This window comes from Cygnus olor, chromosome 1 (assembly GCF_009769625.2).
Source record: "Cygnus olor isolate bCygOlo1 chromosome 1, bCygOlo1.pri.v2, whole genome shotgun sequence".
NCBI lineage: Eukaryota > Metazoa > Chordata > Aves > Anseriformes > Anatidae > Cygnus > Cygnus olor.
In genome coordinates, this window is record NC_049169.1 from 32,347,752 (window position 1) to 32,364,206 (window position 16,455).

Below are 16,455 nucleotides of genomic sequence, written 5' to 3' on the forward strand. Positions count from 1 at the left end.
TTCATAACCAGTCCAAACCTCTCATTTCAATTTATGTCTATTGTCTCTCCTGCTGCCATGCAACCACTGTGAAGCCTGGCTCCATCTTCTTGCTCTCTGACTCTCATAAGGGTCCTGTCGGGATGTTCCTCCAGCACATCTAGGTCCCCCTGAATGACAGACTCCAGTGTACCCATTTGTTCCCTTAATTTGGTGTGAGCTGCACCAAACCTGCACCTGCAAACTTGTTGAGGATGACAAAGACGTTAAAGAGCACAGGGCCCAGAAGAGTCCCCCGTGATAGTCACTCCCATTAGGCTATAACCCATCAAGCATTACTCTCCTAGCCCCTTCCAGACACATTTTTTTTTTTTATCTGCTTGTTTGTCCACCCATCTAGAACATAATGCCCTAACTTGCTTACAAGGATACTGTGGAACACCGTGGCGGAAGCCTTACTAAAGTCAGGGTAAATGACATTCTTCATTGTTCCGTTGTCTACAAACGCACTCATTTTATCACAGTTGATTTTTTTTAATTAAGAATATAAAAGATTTTTTTTTCTTTTCCCAAGGGATGGTTCCATTAAAAATTCTTTGTCACCATAAGGCTTTACAGAAATACATCCTGCATTCTGTAAACAATAAAACAGGGTTTGGTTTTTATTATAAATACTTTTGCAATTATATTAATTAAACACCTCATCAAGTAATTGAATAAGCACTACCTAAAAAGCTATGTGCCACTTAATCCTGGAATCATTAGCATGAACTTAAGTAGCTGTATTCGTCAACTGTCTGACAATGTGCCAGATGACTTGTTACTGTTGATTAAGGACTTGCACCTTTTTAAGACTTGGTGCCTGAATGCAACAAAAACACAAATATTTAGCGAACCTCAGTACAGCAGCTTTTTAGTTAGGTACCTGTAGCCTGCAAACTTGTTACATAATGGCTACTCAGTCTTCTTGAAGGCTCAGTATAAACCAGCTTTTATAAAAATGATAATGAAACAAAATATACTTTTGTTTGCATTTGTTCCCAGAATGTAACTTTGCAAGTAGGACATGAACAAAAATTCGAAATTCGTGCTTTCAGCTCACAGCTTCTTGAAGTTCTGTTAAACCTGTCTGACATGACACACAGCTTTGCATTGTTTATTCCAGTGCATCCAAGGATTTGCATTTTGGGTTTGGAATGTTTTTGGAACTAGGATTTTGGAGATTTTTCCCCCACTCAGTATGAATCTCAATCTATTAATTTTTCATGTTTCTGGCTTGAAAGTGGGATTCTCCCTCACTTTCTTGGCATTATACATAAAATATCACCATTGCTATAATATTCCTGCAATCTTTCATTAATTGGTATCTTAAAAGTCACATTTCATTATTTCTCTCAGACAGACTGTTGCATAACACGAAGGATCAAGGTCAAACGATATATGAAGAGAGAGTTTTGACTCATTCAGATGGTTGTCTTCATTTTTGATTCCTTCTTCACTGCCTTCTATAAAATATGACAGATTCTGAACATTTTTCAAAATGTGCCTGTAACATCCAGGTATATTCAGTTGTAGTGGAGGCACTCTGAATTTGCACATCTGCAGCTCATCCTTGGAAAGTCTTTCATGGTACCATTGCCCAACTTTGTTACTGGGATACTTGATACTATGTCCCACCATTGGAAGAACAACCTTCAAGAAAAAAAAAAAAAAAAGGATTTGAAATAAAGCTCACCAATTTCCCTTTAAAGAAATGGGATTAGAATTGTAAATGTGTTTAAATCTTCTGTTCTGGGTCCTGAAATAGCAAAACAGCACCTTTTGCTAAATACAGCTGTGCAGTTACTTGGACATAATTTAAATGAAGAACAAAAAAATAAATATATCATGATTTCTAAAAACAAACTAGAAATATACTAACATGAATTTCCATACTTGTTGGGAAAGATACAGAAATAAAGATATTAAGTTACAGATGTACGACTTCACAGCACTCTGAGCCTTCAAAATTACATCAACCATTCAAGTGTTTTTCTCAGACATAGATTGAAAAAAATTTCAAAGCATTTATATCCAACTTCAAAAAAACATTACCATACTGCAAATGACACTGTTCTAATTTCCATTACAAAGTAAATATTTTTTCCTTCCTTTTTTGGGAGGGTGGAGATCAGTTCACATGTGTTTTCTTTAATGTGCATTCTGGCAAGAAATAAGACTGCACCAGTTAATATATTCCTATTATCTTTAAAACAAAACACTTTAATCAAATAAAGAGATCATCAACTCAGAATATTTCAGACAGACTTACTTGGTGTATAGAATATTTGTTAGCTGACTCTTCTGGAGCGGTGACAACATGAACCTGGAAAGACATTTGTAAAAAAAAAAAAAAAACTTTTTAAAATAAATTTATTTTAAACTTAAAAAAAAAAAAAACTTTTGCAAACTTAAAAAAAAAGTTTAAAAGTTTGAAAACTTTTAAACTCTGCATTCTAAGATTATTTGACTACTACAAGGCCAAATAATCTATTCCAGCTTTGAAAAATATTACAAATGTTTACTATAATCTGCAATTTTGTGTTACATTGCCAAAAGCAAAAACACTAATTAAAATTTGTTCTATTGAATAGGAATATATAGTAAACTCGGTAACTTACTACTAAATTTGGCGGCCCTGCTCTTCATTTGATTTGATCTACTTGGTTTATTAACCTTCACTCTCAAAAATATTATTGAAGAAAAATCACAATGGAAACATAAGCCACTCTTTTACAGGGACTAGAAATTACTCACTTATCTTTTGAGTGCTTTTGCTTTCAGATTTATAAGAATTTCCACCCAAGAAGTGAGATACATTCTGCCCATACACACCCCTGTTTATTTTCCAGTAAAACATTGCAAAAATTCTATGCTTTATGTGATGATCAGGAGAAGGATAACTGCCTCCTTATCCAGTTAAGAAAAAGGTATGTTAACCCTGAAAGAAGGGATTGACTGTTTCAGAAATGGACTTCAGCATGCCCAAGCCTGTGGCCAGCGTACATTTCAATGCTGGCTTTAACACATCTGCTCACCTGTGGCTCCATGCGGAGCACCAAGGCTGTGCTATGGGCAACCAGAAGCACTCCCTTGCCCTTTAATCTTTTCCCAAGAAGACTAGTGTGCATTTTTGAACAGCTGCCAACAGTTCAGACTCATCATCAATTTGTTTTAATTGCCTGAGTAAGAGAAATTTTGCTAAACATGCTTTGACTGTGTAGCTGCAGCATGATTAGCAGCTCAGTCTGAGGCCAACTTGCACCGTGGCCTTACATTCAATAACGTACATAACGGCAAGGTCTGACCTTGAAAGCGAGACTCAGATCTACACTGACTGATAACGTAGGTCCACCCAGAGCCTAATCTGAAGGTTTTCTCCAGCCAGACCCTAAAAAGGGCATCAGACGCCAGCAGAATAAGTTCTTACATACATCAATTCTGCCATTCTGTCCCTTCTCATCCCTTCACTAAAATGAATAGCCAAAACAGAAAAACTGTTAAAATACGTCTAGTGTATATGCCTCTTTGTGGTAAATCAAAAAGAAATACATCACTTCTTTCCCCGTTATCATGAACAGCAACTAATTTAAAAACATGCCAAAATAAAAGCATTGGATTATTGTCTGACATATGAATGTATCAAGTGCATTAAGCTTTATTTTCACAAGACCTATTTTGTAAAGACTCACCTTGTCATTCAGGGAAAGGCTTTCATCATTTTCCTCAGTGAAGACTAGATCACCTTCAACAACTTTTGATCCATACATCTCCAGCCTATACGATGCCGCTTCATTCCATATTTTACTGCAATAAGCATGGACATAGATATGCGCATGGAGTGAGGAATACTGAGCCATCCTCTGGTACAACCTTCATGATTTACACCATAGCGATTTAAAGCACGTAACAACATCTTCTCTCTCACTTTACATTCTGGCAGCATCGTAGCGTGCCCTTTGCATCCTCTGATATAAACAAAAATAACCATATAAGTAATCGCCGATTTATCAAATACCCTACAGGAAAAAACACACTTAAAAAGATGAAATAATCAAGTAGGAATAAATGTCGTCAGTCTAACCCCTTTATGCTGACTTTTACGTTATTATTCCCTTTCTTTCAATGTGTCATATCAGACAAATTCCATCTTATATGCCTGTCAACACAGTCCCATGAATTCTATTCTCTGTGTTTCACACGGGATAAAATCAACTGGCTGTCATTCAGTTATTCAATCTAGTTGCATTTTCTTAGAAATGTATTTCATCGTTCCAAAAGTTCTTTTTGGATCAGGTAACTGAAAGTAGAAAACAAGCTAGGAAAGAACATTAAATCTCGATTTTAAGTCATTTGAAAACGTGTATTTCATAGGGGTAAAAAAACATGTCTTACATAAAAATTACGTTTTACATATTTTACATATAAAAAATTGTTTTACATATTTTTTCCTTCCTAATTTTTCTTACAAAGTGCGATTATCTGAAGGAACTACTGCATGGCCTTTTCTTTCAGGAAAAGGCAAGCAGCTGTTTTCAGAGTCCGCATCAATGTCTTTCCACGCATCACGCAGCAATGTACAACACAGAATGATTCATCTTATCTCATCTGTGAAATGAAAGGTCTCTGTGTCCCTTGAAGCCACATATTGTAGCTGTCGTGTCAACGTACAGTGATAAGCAGGCTAACAGATGTGGAAGATTTGAAGAGATCAAACATTTGCGGTCAAGAGCAACTTAAAATTTTTAGTTTTGGAGGGAAAGTTGGCCGGTTGAATGACAGCAATAAATATGACACACAGAGCATTTTACTCAGCACACTGTTTCTGGCATATGTTGTTGAATTCAGTTCAAGAAAGAAAGAAGGCAGATTAGAGGAATGTGTGGAAGAAGATACGTAATTAAAAAGACATAAAACCAGAGCCCAAAGGTGCAAGAACCCAGGAGATAAGATTATTACAGAAATTTCATAAAATTAGATGCCCAAATGTGGTAAATGCTGAGTGTCAGTTGGGTGCCTCATTCTGCATTCTTCCTTTTAAATTAGAGAGGAAAAAGCTGTATTCCAAAAGCTAACAGACTGAAGGAGGCCAAAACTGTTTTGAGAATAATACTGTAGTCTTTCCCAGCATTATGCTATACGCCATTTATTTCTGCACCCTCTTGCACCTGAAATACATTAGTTTTCCACTATTTCGCACATTTAGGGCCTGATCTTCATCTCATTATTAAAAACACGTGCAGTTCTAATGAGTTCCATGGAATATGCAATAAGTGACATGAAGCAACAGCAAAATAAAAAGTCTCTCTCTGTGCAGCAACACTTTATTCCCTCACAATACCTATGCTGAACTGATAAACAGACAATTTAACTGGACTTACCAGTCTGAAGAAAGTACCTTTTTGCCTTGTTTACAGGGTCATCAGTATCTTCGGGCGTGAAGAATAATTTCACAGCTTCCACCTTTACAGAACAATATTAATAATTTATATTTTCTGCACCTAAAAATAATTATTTGTCAACTAAACAGACAATCATGCATCCAAATCTGTGCTGACAGATTTGCAACCTCTCAAAATCATTTCAGTTCTGTAAGGTCTACATGAAACACTCCCTTTCACAGAAGACACCATGAACAGCACAGCCATCAGCGTGGCTATGTTATTCTCAGATTAAGGAAAGGTTCTGGTCACAAAGAAGGCATGAGATTGCTTTCAAAGCTCTACAAGAAAAGTCTTCTTGGACATCCAGTTAGAACTCCTCCTCTGCATTGTAACACCATCATTCTATCCTGAGCAGGAAAGTTCCTTCCTTTTCTTTCCCTCCAGCATGACTCATGTAACACTTAAGCTGAGCACTTTCTGTAGTCTCACACAGAGGGGCAACAATCCTTTCTTTTAATACCGAACTGATGCTGTGACAGGGAAAATACTATGTCACAGAATCACTGGTGGAGCCACACAGTTTGCTACCACCTATATCAGCCTGTGACTCTCCCTGTTCATCTCTTTTATTGTTTTTGTTTTGTCTTCCTCTGTATTGGGACTGTGTAAACATACACTGGCACATTTTTAAGGCAAATGCATGTTTCAAATTAAAAAGTAACTGAGTTAAGACTAGAGATTTATATCATTACTCTGCGGGGACTGACACATTGTGTCAACTGTTAACATATCAGAATTCAAAATGTCAGATACATCAACAGCTGCTTCTATGGTCTGTCCTCAAATTCTTTCTCAGAATCAAAACAAGATTAGAGGAAAAGGATACTCAAGTATTCATTTGATTTTGTAGAGTTTGATTCTGTCTTAAATGTGTGCCAAATACTATGCTAGATACATTGAAAAGTATATGACTCTTATCTTAAGAGTTATTACTTAAGAAATAAGTTCTCCTTAGCTTACAGTTGCTCAGAACTAAGATTTGGGACAGTAGCCAAGGAATAATGGAAAGCAGCAATCTCTTCTACACAGCAGATAAGTTACTGTGGCATTGAAAAAGCAAATCCTTTTGTACGATCCTATGCAGTATCTTGTGACATTTGCAAAAGGAATATAGACCCCCAGGAGGATAAAGAGGCTACAGGTTAAGAGGACCATGAATAAGCATTGTATAAAGATTGCTTCATTTTAGTGTTCAAATGTTGTATGGAATGCAGCCCTGAGAAGTGGCACGATGAGGATACCATTCCCATCGCAGACAGAAGAATCACTTCCTGAGCTACTTATAGCTGCACCTACTGCTTAAAACAGATTTTCTTGATTCAGTATGAAAATCTTCACGCTTGTGTTGTTGTCAGAACTAATCTGGCAATTACTTCCAGCACACAGAGGGGTTTATCTCAGAAATGAAATTGCTCCCTGGGAAGGTCAGCCCCAGCACCAGACATTGCAACAGTAATGTAAAATGAACTTGACAGTAACTACTTAAATTACAAAATGAAAATACCATTTTTTCATTCAGTAGAGCCAATCCTATTTGATCTGTCTGAACATTTTGTCCCTGGCCAAATCGCTGAGGTCCATAGTAATTTACAAAACCTTTTGTCTAGAATTAGAAAGAATAAATATGTTAAGAACATCAAAACACCAGGTACTATTAGTGAGACTAAGCAACAACACACACACACATCTGTATTTATACCCAAAATACACACACTGGTTTTTTTAATCTGAAAAATACAAAACAAAATTATGACTCATTATTTTAGCAACTGATTTAGAAAGGTCTAAAAGGACAATCAAGTTCTGTTCTCTTCATTTTCAAAACATAAAACCCTAGGTAAGTGAAACAAAATCTCTTATATGTAATTATTGTAAATACTACTTCAGTTCAAATCAAAGATCAAATCCTTCTATGTGCCAAATTATGAAATCTATTCAAGCAAATGCAGCACAGCAAAAGTAATGAATGGTACAAACCGTTGGACATTTTTTCTTTAAAATGCTCTTTTTTCACATGAGATTGTTTGTATGATTATTACAACGGTAAAGGCCAAGAGTAAAAAAGTAAGGTGTAGAAGAGAGAAAGGCATTAAAGCACCAGTTGGTCATGGTTTTTCTTTTTTCAGTAATAAAATACATTTCCAAAATTTTTGCACGTCATGTATTTGGCTTTTGCACACTGGATAGTTTTCATTCAAGTCTTTATTCCTGGATTAATCTTCTTGAAGTAATTTGTATTCTAGCCATTACTTATAAAGCAAGGGTAATTACTGCTGTGCAAAACATCTAAACTTTTTCCTGTCCACGATTCTCTTCTACTTTTCTAGTGACTTAAGATAGGACCTGAAAAAAACCCTCATCATCAGACAAGGGATAACAGCAATCAAAATCCACTCAATTTCAGAGGATCTTTGTCTGCTGCAAACATTTCACACGTATTGTCATCAAAGTATACATTTTTTCACCCAAGCCAACCACGCATTTTCTTCACGACCAAAAAAGGCAAGCAGTTGACACGTATAACTATATTCTTTTACCCTATCAACTGCCATTGTGAAACAACATCACTTTGGTTGACAGCTCACCTATCGATACTCTTTGCTACCAATTTGCCTTCCCATCTGTCTTGCTGCACCATGTTGGGTTCTGAAGCCTGCAACACGGAATGAATTCACTTATGGGCCCCCTTCAGACAGCATCTTTGTTCCAAGGGTAATGCAGGAAGGCCATAAAACAGCAAAGACATGAAAAAAGGGAAATATCACCATTGTTCTGCCATTAAAAACGTTTTTTAAAAGCAATTTGTTTTACAGCACAGAATGACAACCCCTTATTGGCAGCCATGCAGCTTTTTTACCTTAATATTTTCCATTGCTTCAGATATTCTCTCTTTCAAATCTGCAGGGGAGTCATGACTGTGGGGTTTGAGATCTCTCACAATTATATCAAAGTGATTGCCCTTCAGCTGACCAAGCCTAAGGTGCTGGGATGCTGAATGTATGTTGTGTATTTTCATGCCTTTTTTTTCCATTTTGCTTCCAATTTCTTTCAACCTGCATAAATAATTGGGAGAAATTATGAGCTGTCCGCTGTAAATGCTATTGAACTTGCAATAAATGTCTTCTTTACCTTATACTAGAATTAAAAAGGCTTAAGAATTCAAGAGAGATTTAAAACAGATTACTATGAGGAAAAAAAAACACCACAAAACAAATGCAGAGATAGCAGTCTTAAAATTCAGCTGTAATCTATAAACACTTCTAAAACGTTTGCTTCAGTTGCATTTATGTTTTGTAGCTTGATGGGAAGTAATGTCTGCCACTCTAGTGGTCTCCAAAACACAATTTGCTCTTTCTTGGTCAGCCTTAACAAAAACAAACTCAGAGCACTGATTTTCTCTGGGTATGCTTGCACACGCCTGTAATTGAAAACACAGCTGACAGTTCAACTATCTGCCCTTTGAAGTATCCGCTCAATCTCTTTGTTCTTATGTGTATGAAATAGCCATTCAAATCAAGGGAAATTTCAGCTTACTTTCTAAGCAATATTTTAACAATTTCATAAGTTATTTCCTGATATAGAAGAGGCTTGGAAGCATTTAACTATTTTGCTTAATCATTTATACATTAAGACAAGTTTTGCCTATTCTCTTGAACAAATGGCCTTATAGCCCGGTTTGCAGAGGAATTTTACTATTATTATTCATTTATGTTAGTTTCAAACCCTAAAAACATAAATTCTACTTTCCTTTATTTGGAAAGTGTTCTTTTTCACTAGGACTTAAAAACCATTAGAAAGTTAAGGCTGAGGAAGAAATAAGTTAAGGTTTTTACACTGGCAATTTTTTACTGCAGTTACTACTGCAGAACTTAACGTATAATTTTTACCCAGTGAATTTTGTCTAAGAGCAACGAAAATGAGGAATTGAATGGCATGCCTTGTATTATTGTCACGTTATTCAGGATGTATGCTCCACCTCCACGCTTGCTGGCATCTTTACTTAGTCTCATGTTTCTATACTGAGCAATGTAAGAGAAGTTGATATTCAGCACTCTAAAAGAGCATCTGTCCAAAGTATAATTGCAGTGATCTAGCTTATTTTTTCTAAATCTGTACATGGCTCTTAAGTTGTCTGTGGACCACAAGATAAAACTTTGATAGCATGTTGGAAAACTGTTCTGGGCAGTAGATGGTATCAAGAAACTGTGAAGGGGATCACACGAGCATGAACTGGAAGGATAATGTCCCAGATGATATAGTATACTCATATCATTAAAACAAACAACAAAGGGAAGACTTTCCTTTAAATTCCCCACACTGAGGGACTTCAATTTTATGCCGTATATATCCTAAAACCACAAAATATTAAAGCCGTTGCCACTGTGCTCTGATACAGGAGGGGAAGACTCAGCAGTAGAATGACAGAATGGTTTGGGTTGGAAGGGACCTTAAAGGCCCTCAAGTTCCAACCCCCCTGTCACGGGCAGGGATGCCACCCAGTAGACCAGCTTGCTTAATGAACATTTAAGTATCAACACGGTGCAATCTACTGATTAACACATTAAACTTGTTTAATATTAACATATTAAACATGTCTTAAACTTAATATACCCAGATTTTTAGTACCTCTCAGGAGTAACCTTCTTCACAACCATAGGTTGGTAAGTAATAGCCTTCTTGTCTTTGATGCCAGTGTAACTGAAGTCTGAAGGAAGAACTCCGAGTTCAGCAGCCAAGATGCCGATTGCTTCCAGTGTTTCTAGGTTTTCTTTCTGAAGGGTGAAAGCTGAAACAATCATCTCAGAATTATTAGGAATTTGATCCAAATCATACAGGTGCTCTTCCAGAGCAGGTTCTTCCCTTCAAACTATGACAGCATGGAAACTACAAAGAAACAGTGCTCCCACTGTTTCCTCTCCCACCCCACAAAATTAAAGGAAATGGGGCTTTTTCCAGTATTGAGAGGGAAGAATAAAGATGCATTAAACAAAAATAAGTACAATCTCCCGCTGGCTTTAAGAGCAGTACCTGACAAAATGCAACACAATTCAAATAACATGACTTATTCTTAGAAACACTCGGTATATCAGAAAACAACTGCTTTAAGAAATGAGATCATAAATCAAATCTGACCTTTCTAAACTGTCCAACATGAAAACGCATCTTTTCAAAACCCTCAATTACTTTCAAGGGAGAACTAACGCACAGGTAGTAACAGAGAATTAGAGGTACAACCAAAAGACCCGTAAGCATTAAGGCTGAACAGTTTATGCAAATCATTGTAGGAACTTGATTCATCCACCTCAGGTCTATTTATCAGTGATGGAACTATATTACATTGGGAATGATTTATTTCAGGATAAGCAATGGGTACATCAGGCCTATGTATCATACTAAAATGATTCTGAGGGTCAGTATTAGTAAAGAACACCATAATACAGAATCACAGAATCATCCAGGTTGGAAGAGAGCTCCAAGATCACCTAGTCCAACCTCTGACCTAACACTAACCAGTCCTCCACTAAACCATATCACTAAGCTCTACGTCTAAACGTCTTTTAAAGACCTCCAGGGACGGTGACTCAACCACTTCCCTGGGCAGCCCATTCCAATGCCCAACGACCCTTTCAGTAAAGAAGTTCTTCCTAATATCCAACCTAAACCTCCCCTGGCACAACTTCAGCCCGTTCCCCCTCATGCTGTCACCAGGCACGTGGGAGAATAGACCTAACACTTTTACTAAAAATGCAATATTTACCTGTGTAAAGTTCTTGCTTTTCATGGGAGCCCTCAGCAGACCTTTTTGGACCATTTCCCTCGGAACCGTACCGTTATCGCCATGTTCGCCTGCTGATCGCCGTGCGCCACGGCGAAAGTTTTCGTTTCCACGAGTTTCCCAAACCTCCTGCCGACCAAGTGGTGCACCGCCTTCCTGTGCTCCTTGTCCCCGTCGGGCTCGAAGGAGAACGTGGAGTTCTCCACCTTGGCGTCCAGAAACCTGAAGAACCCGCTCGCCTCCCGCTCGCTGACCAGCTGCCGCAGCTCCCGGTAGCCATCGTCGCCTCTCACCACCACCTCCCGGCCTCTGGTGGCCGTGGCGAGGAAGGGGAACCGCTGCCGCACGGCGCTGTGCACCCCTGCCCGCTCCGCCTTGCCCCCGAGGCTCCCCAGGCTCAGCTCCCCGCCGCCCCACGCCTCCTTCAGCGCCCGGGCGAAGCGGGCCAGCCGCTCGCTCGCCTCCTCGCCCAGGCAGCTCGCCACTGGGTCGCCGGTCGGCTCGGGGACCGCCGCAGCAATCTGCTGCCCGCCGGGGGACGGGGCTCTGAGAGGAGCCGGCTCCACCCGCGGCTCCTTGGGGCCGCGCTGGGGCAGCGGCAGCTCCGTCACCACGAAGTCGCCGGGGCAGCCCTTGAGGGTGCCGCGGAAGCCGCTGTGAGGGGCGGCGTAGCCGAAGGAAGGCAGCATGGCCCCCGCGGGGCGAGAACGCCCCCAAGTTAAAAATTAAAACTCAAAATCGAGTTAAAAATCGACTTAAAATTAAAATACACGACTAAAATTTAAATAAAAATGGAAATAAAGACGGCCCCCCTCACATGGGTACGAATTAAAGATGGCGCCAGGGGCGCCGCGGGGAGGGGCGGAGAGCCGTGGGGGAGCCATGAGGGCGCTACCAACTCCCTCCAGCGGGGGGGGAAAGCGCTCAAAGGGCGCTCCCCCCTCTATTCCCCCTCCCAGTGGTGCGCCCCGAGAAGGCGGAGCGGAGCGCCCTTCCGCCAGGCCCTGCCCTCTTAAAGGGGAATTGCGGCTGGGGGCGCGGTGGGCCCCGTCGCGGCGGGATGAGCGGGGCGGTGGGCGCCGGCACCCCGGTGCGCCGCCTGCCTACGGGCTGCTGCAGCGCCTGGCCGCGTACATCGACCCGCAGGACGGCTGGAGGAGGCTGGCCGCCGACATCGTCGGCCCCTCGGGGGAGAGCAGATACACCCAGCTGCACATAAGGTCCCAGGGTTGACGGGAAGTCCCGCGTCCTGCAGCGGGAGCCCGTTTTTGGGGTGTTTAGCACCAATACCGGGGGGTCGCGTTGTGCTGCTTCTGGTTGTGCCTGCGAGTGCTCGGGAGGCTGCCCCACGGGGCTGCTGCCAGCATGGTTCCTCTTCCTTCCTCCCCGCTCGCCTTCCTAGGCAGGCGATAGCCCAGCAAAACTAACAAAAATCAGAATAAATCAGAGCCACGGACCCATAAAATGTACTGTATGTTCCCAACAAAATGTTGAAGCTACGTGTATTATACCCCAATTTGAATTTCCCTGCTATTTTTCACGTCTCCAAGTGCTTCACACATACCGTAACGTTCTCATTTTTAAGGCATCCTTGCATTCGCCATTAATCTCTCCTCCTGGTTCCCCACGTCCCTCTTCTGAAAGCCGCTTTCAATTTATGATTTCAGGAGGTTCGAGGCGTTCGTGCAAATGGGGAAGAGCCCCACGTGTGAGTTGCTCTATGACTGGGGGACGACAAACTGCACGGTCGGTGATCTCGTGGAGCTGCTGGTCAGGAATCAGTTCCTGGCACCGGCAAGCCTTCTGCTTCCAGGTAACTGCCACCCTGTGTGCTCTGGGCTGTGTTAGCAGCTCTCTGAGATGCTAAAAAGCCTCACAGCAACCTGAAGGTCAGAAAGGATTATGTGAAAATAACCAAAAGTGGATATCTTTTTCATTATTTATGCTACAAGTTTTATAGAATTGGTTTAGTGTGTTTCAAGTGGGAATAAAAGCCCTACAGTATGCACCTGCGAGAATATGATCTTTCCACAGAGCTTACATTTTGCACAATCTAAGTTAATAATGGCATCATTTTATTTGTTTTTTGTATGTTTTTTCTTATCCCTAATATAGTTAACACTGTCTCTAAATTCCATTTTCAGAAGCTGTAAAGGAGGCACAAGAAGTTACGTTACCTCTTTCTTCGCAGGAAACTTTGCCTATACATGAGAAACGTCTGCCTATACAGGAAAAAGAAGTGGCATCTGTAAAGCCTAGTCTATCTGAGAATACAGACGAGCAACCTTCAACTGCTTCCTACTTAAGTCAAGAAAACAACAGCTCACAGTCTAGTAACACGGGGGTGCTTAGTTTGCAAAATTTAAGTACAGTCTGTTTTGCTGATTTGTCCTTCACCTATATGAAGTAAATCTTGGGAACGTATTGGAGTAATGACTATACTCCTATCTCCTTGCTTCTGTTTTTGCTCTGCATGACTCTGAATGCAGCTTGTGGTAATAAGATGTCAGAATACGAGACGCACCCTGCAATTAGCGTGGCTACTGTAATGGAAAACTTAATTATTAATTGAGTTGCAATTTGTTTAGTGCTACACATAAACCTGTTGCCCTCTTTAAATACTGATTTTGTAGACTGTTTAGCACTTTGTGCTTCAGAGCTGGATCTTAAGTATCAGAAATACCTGAGAAGGTTGGAGAAAGAGACTAAAAAATATTCTAGGAAATATAGAGTGGTTGGTCTATTCCTTCCTGAAATACCACTTTTTGGGTTGCTGCCAGAAACATGATATGAGATACATATATTTACACTTAACACAGTTCCTGTACTCTCTGTGATCTGCTGCACATTTTCTTTTACCTGTATTAGGAGTGTTAATAAAAAAAATACAGTCAGAAGGCTGCTACACTACTAGTTCTGAACAAAGTTATGCATAGCCAGTTATATATATATTTATCTGCATTTATTTTTTGCAGATTTTTTTTTAAATTTATTTCATTGCATCAGAAAGTAGGGCTCTGTTATGTCATGATTTGTTTTGTAGCAAATAGACAGATAATCAATTCAATACACTTGTCCCAGAAGCAAAAATGCATTTCTGTGCTAATGGCATATATCTCTTCTAGATTTCCACAATTTTTGGTTTCATGACTTGGAAAGTATTACAAATAATTTCGATGCACGACCAGAATCAGCTGGAGGTAATAAGCTGGGGGAAGGTGGCTTTGGTGTGGTGTTCAAAGGCTACATCAATGGCAGAAACGTGGCTGTCAAGAAACTTGCTGCTGTGAGTTATCTTCAATATCTTTCCTGAAAAATGACCATACAGTGTAGTCTTGTCTATCTGTGGAGGACATTGAATGATAGGTTTCAAAAAGCATCCCCACATTAAACATCAGTTGAGTTGAGAACCTTATCCTGTAGTCCTATGCGAGGTGCAAGCTGTCACCGTCAGCAGAGGTGAAGTCTTGCCTATCATTAGTTCTTACAGTGGCTCAGACAGTTGTCGGGATGAGCAGGGTGCTCCCTCATTTCCCCTTTTGCACACAAGAAGTATCAGAAGGGAAGGGGCGCAAGCGAGGTTTCTCTTCTAGTTCCTATGGCACAGTCAGGTGGGAGACTCACAAGCTAAATAAACTAAATAGGTATTGCTGTATAATTTCAGTCTTCGTAATAAATGTTTTGTGTGAATAATTAATTATGTAACTAGTAAGTGCTTCTAGTAGGAAACTGCAGTGAAATAAAATGTATAAGTAGGAGAATCCAGTGAGGTAAAACAAATACATGCTGGGTGGAGAACGAATTGAGAGCAGCCCTGAGGAGAAGGACTTGGGCATGTTGGTTGGTGGAAACACTCAGTGGGACCTGGCAGTGTGTGCTTGCAGCCCAGAAAGCCAACTGTGTCCTGTGCTGCATCAAAAGAACGTGGCCAGCAGGGCAAGGGATGTGATTGTCCCCCTGTGCTCTGGTGAAACCCTACCTGGAGCACTGCATTAGCTCTGTGGCCCCCAGCATAAGAAGGACATGGAACTATTAAAACAAGTCCAGAGGAGGGCCACGGGGAGGCTGAGGGGGCTGGGGTTGTTCAGGCCAGAGAAGAGAAGGCCCCAGTGACCTTACAAAGGCCCCCTTTAGGTACTAAAAGGCCAACAGGAAAGCAGGAGTGGGATTGTCAGGGGGGTAGTGACAGGACAAGAGGTAACAGCTTTAAACTAAAAAAGGGTAGATTTAGATTAAATATAAGGAAGATTTCTTTACTGTGAGGGTGGGGAGGCACTGGCACAGGCTGCCCAGAGAAGCTGTGGATGCCCCATCCCTGGAAGTGTCCAAGGCCAGGCTGGATGGGGCTTTGGGCAACCTGGTCTGGTGGGAGGTGTCCCTGCCCATGGCAGGGGGCTGGAACTGGGTGGGCTTTTGAGGTCCCTTCCAACCCAAACCATTCTGTGCTAAGTTGGTGACTGTGCTGAAACTGGAATAATTGCCCCAGTAACATCATGTTACATGATATTAAAGATCATGTTCTGATACTTTTTTTTTTGTTTTTTTGAATTCAATCAAAAAAATATAGGTAACAGTTGAGTAGGTGTTATGTGTAAATAATTAGAAGAAAGGCCTACAATTCAATTGGTTTGTGAACAATCATGGATTTTAATATGTACAGAAATATTAATGTCAAATACTTTCTTTGTAGATGGTTGATATTAGTGCTCAGGATTTGAAACAGCAATTTGATCAAGAAATAGAAATGATGGCAAAGTAAGTACCGGATCATAAATGTAAGTACAAGGTTATAAATGTCACTGTAACCTTTCCTGAGAATCTGAGTTGCTAGATAACACTTTAGCTAGCATTGTCCCTTATTTTTGTCTTAGCCTCAAAATTTACTTTATGCTGCTAAACTTCATATACAGCATGACTGTATTTGGTTCACATCAAAGCACTGCTGCAGAAACATGGCTGGTTTCTATGTGCAGTAGGGCTGGAATGTGGCATGGGGCAGCAAGTTCCCTCTGCCTTGCTTTTTCACAAATGTTAGGCGTTTGGCAGAACATATCTGAATAGAATTTGTTGTCACAGGTGTCAGCATGAGAATCTAGTGGAATTGCTTGGTTTCTCGAGTGATGGTGCTCAGCCCTGTCTGGTGTATGAGTACATGTCCAATGGTTCATTGCTTGACAGACTTGCTTGTCTGGTAAGTAAAATCTTTTCTAGCTTCCA

At 40.5% G+C, this 16,455-nt stretch overlaps 2 protein-coding genes across 5 annotated transcripts in view; one reads left to right on the forward strand and one right to left on the reverse strand.

Moving 5' to 3' along the window:
• Positions 1 to 12,067, reverse strand: PUS7L (pseudouridine synthase 7 like). Its single transcript, XM_040551508.1, is given in 11 exon segments — positions 1 to 1,671; positions 2,291 to 2,344; positions 3,711 to 3,847; positions 3,850 to 3,966; positions 3,969 to 3,986; positions 5,400 to 5,481; positions 6,967 to 7,065; positions 8,320 to 8,515; positions 10,089 to 10,248; positions 11,221 to 11,273; positions 11,275 to 12,067. Coding segments are annotated over 11 exon segments (1,893 nt in total). The 5' UTR covers positions 11,928 to 12,067; the 3' UTR covers positions 1 to 1,347.
• IRAK4 (interleukin 1 receptor associated kinase 4) overlaps positions 12,058 to 16,455 on the forward strand; it is a 17,371-nt gene continuing 12,973 nt past the window's right edge. Inside the window, exons 1-6 of one of the 4 annotated variants that reach the window (XM_040551521.1) lie at positions 12,058 to 12,458; positions 12,906 to 13,051; positions 13,383 to 13,580; positions 14,364 to 14,524; positions 15,929 to 15,993; positions 16,315 to 16,429. In XM_040551521.1, the coding sequence (XP_040407455.1) occupies positions 12,073 to 12,458; positions 12,906 to 13,051; positions 13,383 to 13,580; positions 14,364 to 14,524; positions 15,929 to 15,993; positions 16,315 to 16,429 (1,071 nt within the window). In that variant the 5' untranslated portion in view covers positions 12,058 to 12,072. Of the gene's footprint in view, positions 12,710 to 12,905; positions 13,052 to 13,382; positions 13,581 to 14,363; positions 14,525 to 15,928; positions 15,994 to 16,314; positions 16,430 to 16,455 lie in introns of all 4 variants that reach the window. The other 3 variants (XM_040551528.1, XM_040551537.1, XM_040551540.1) reach the window with 3 other exon arrangements.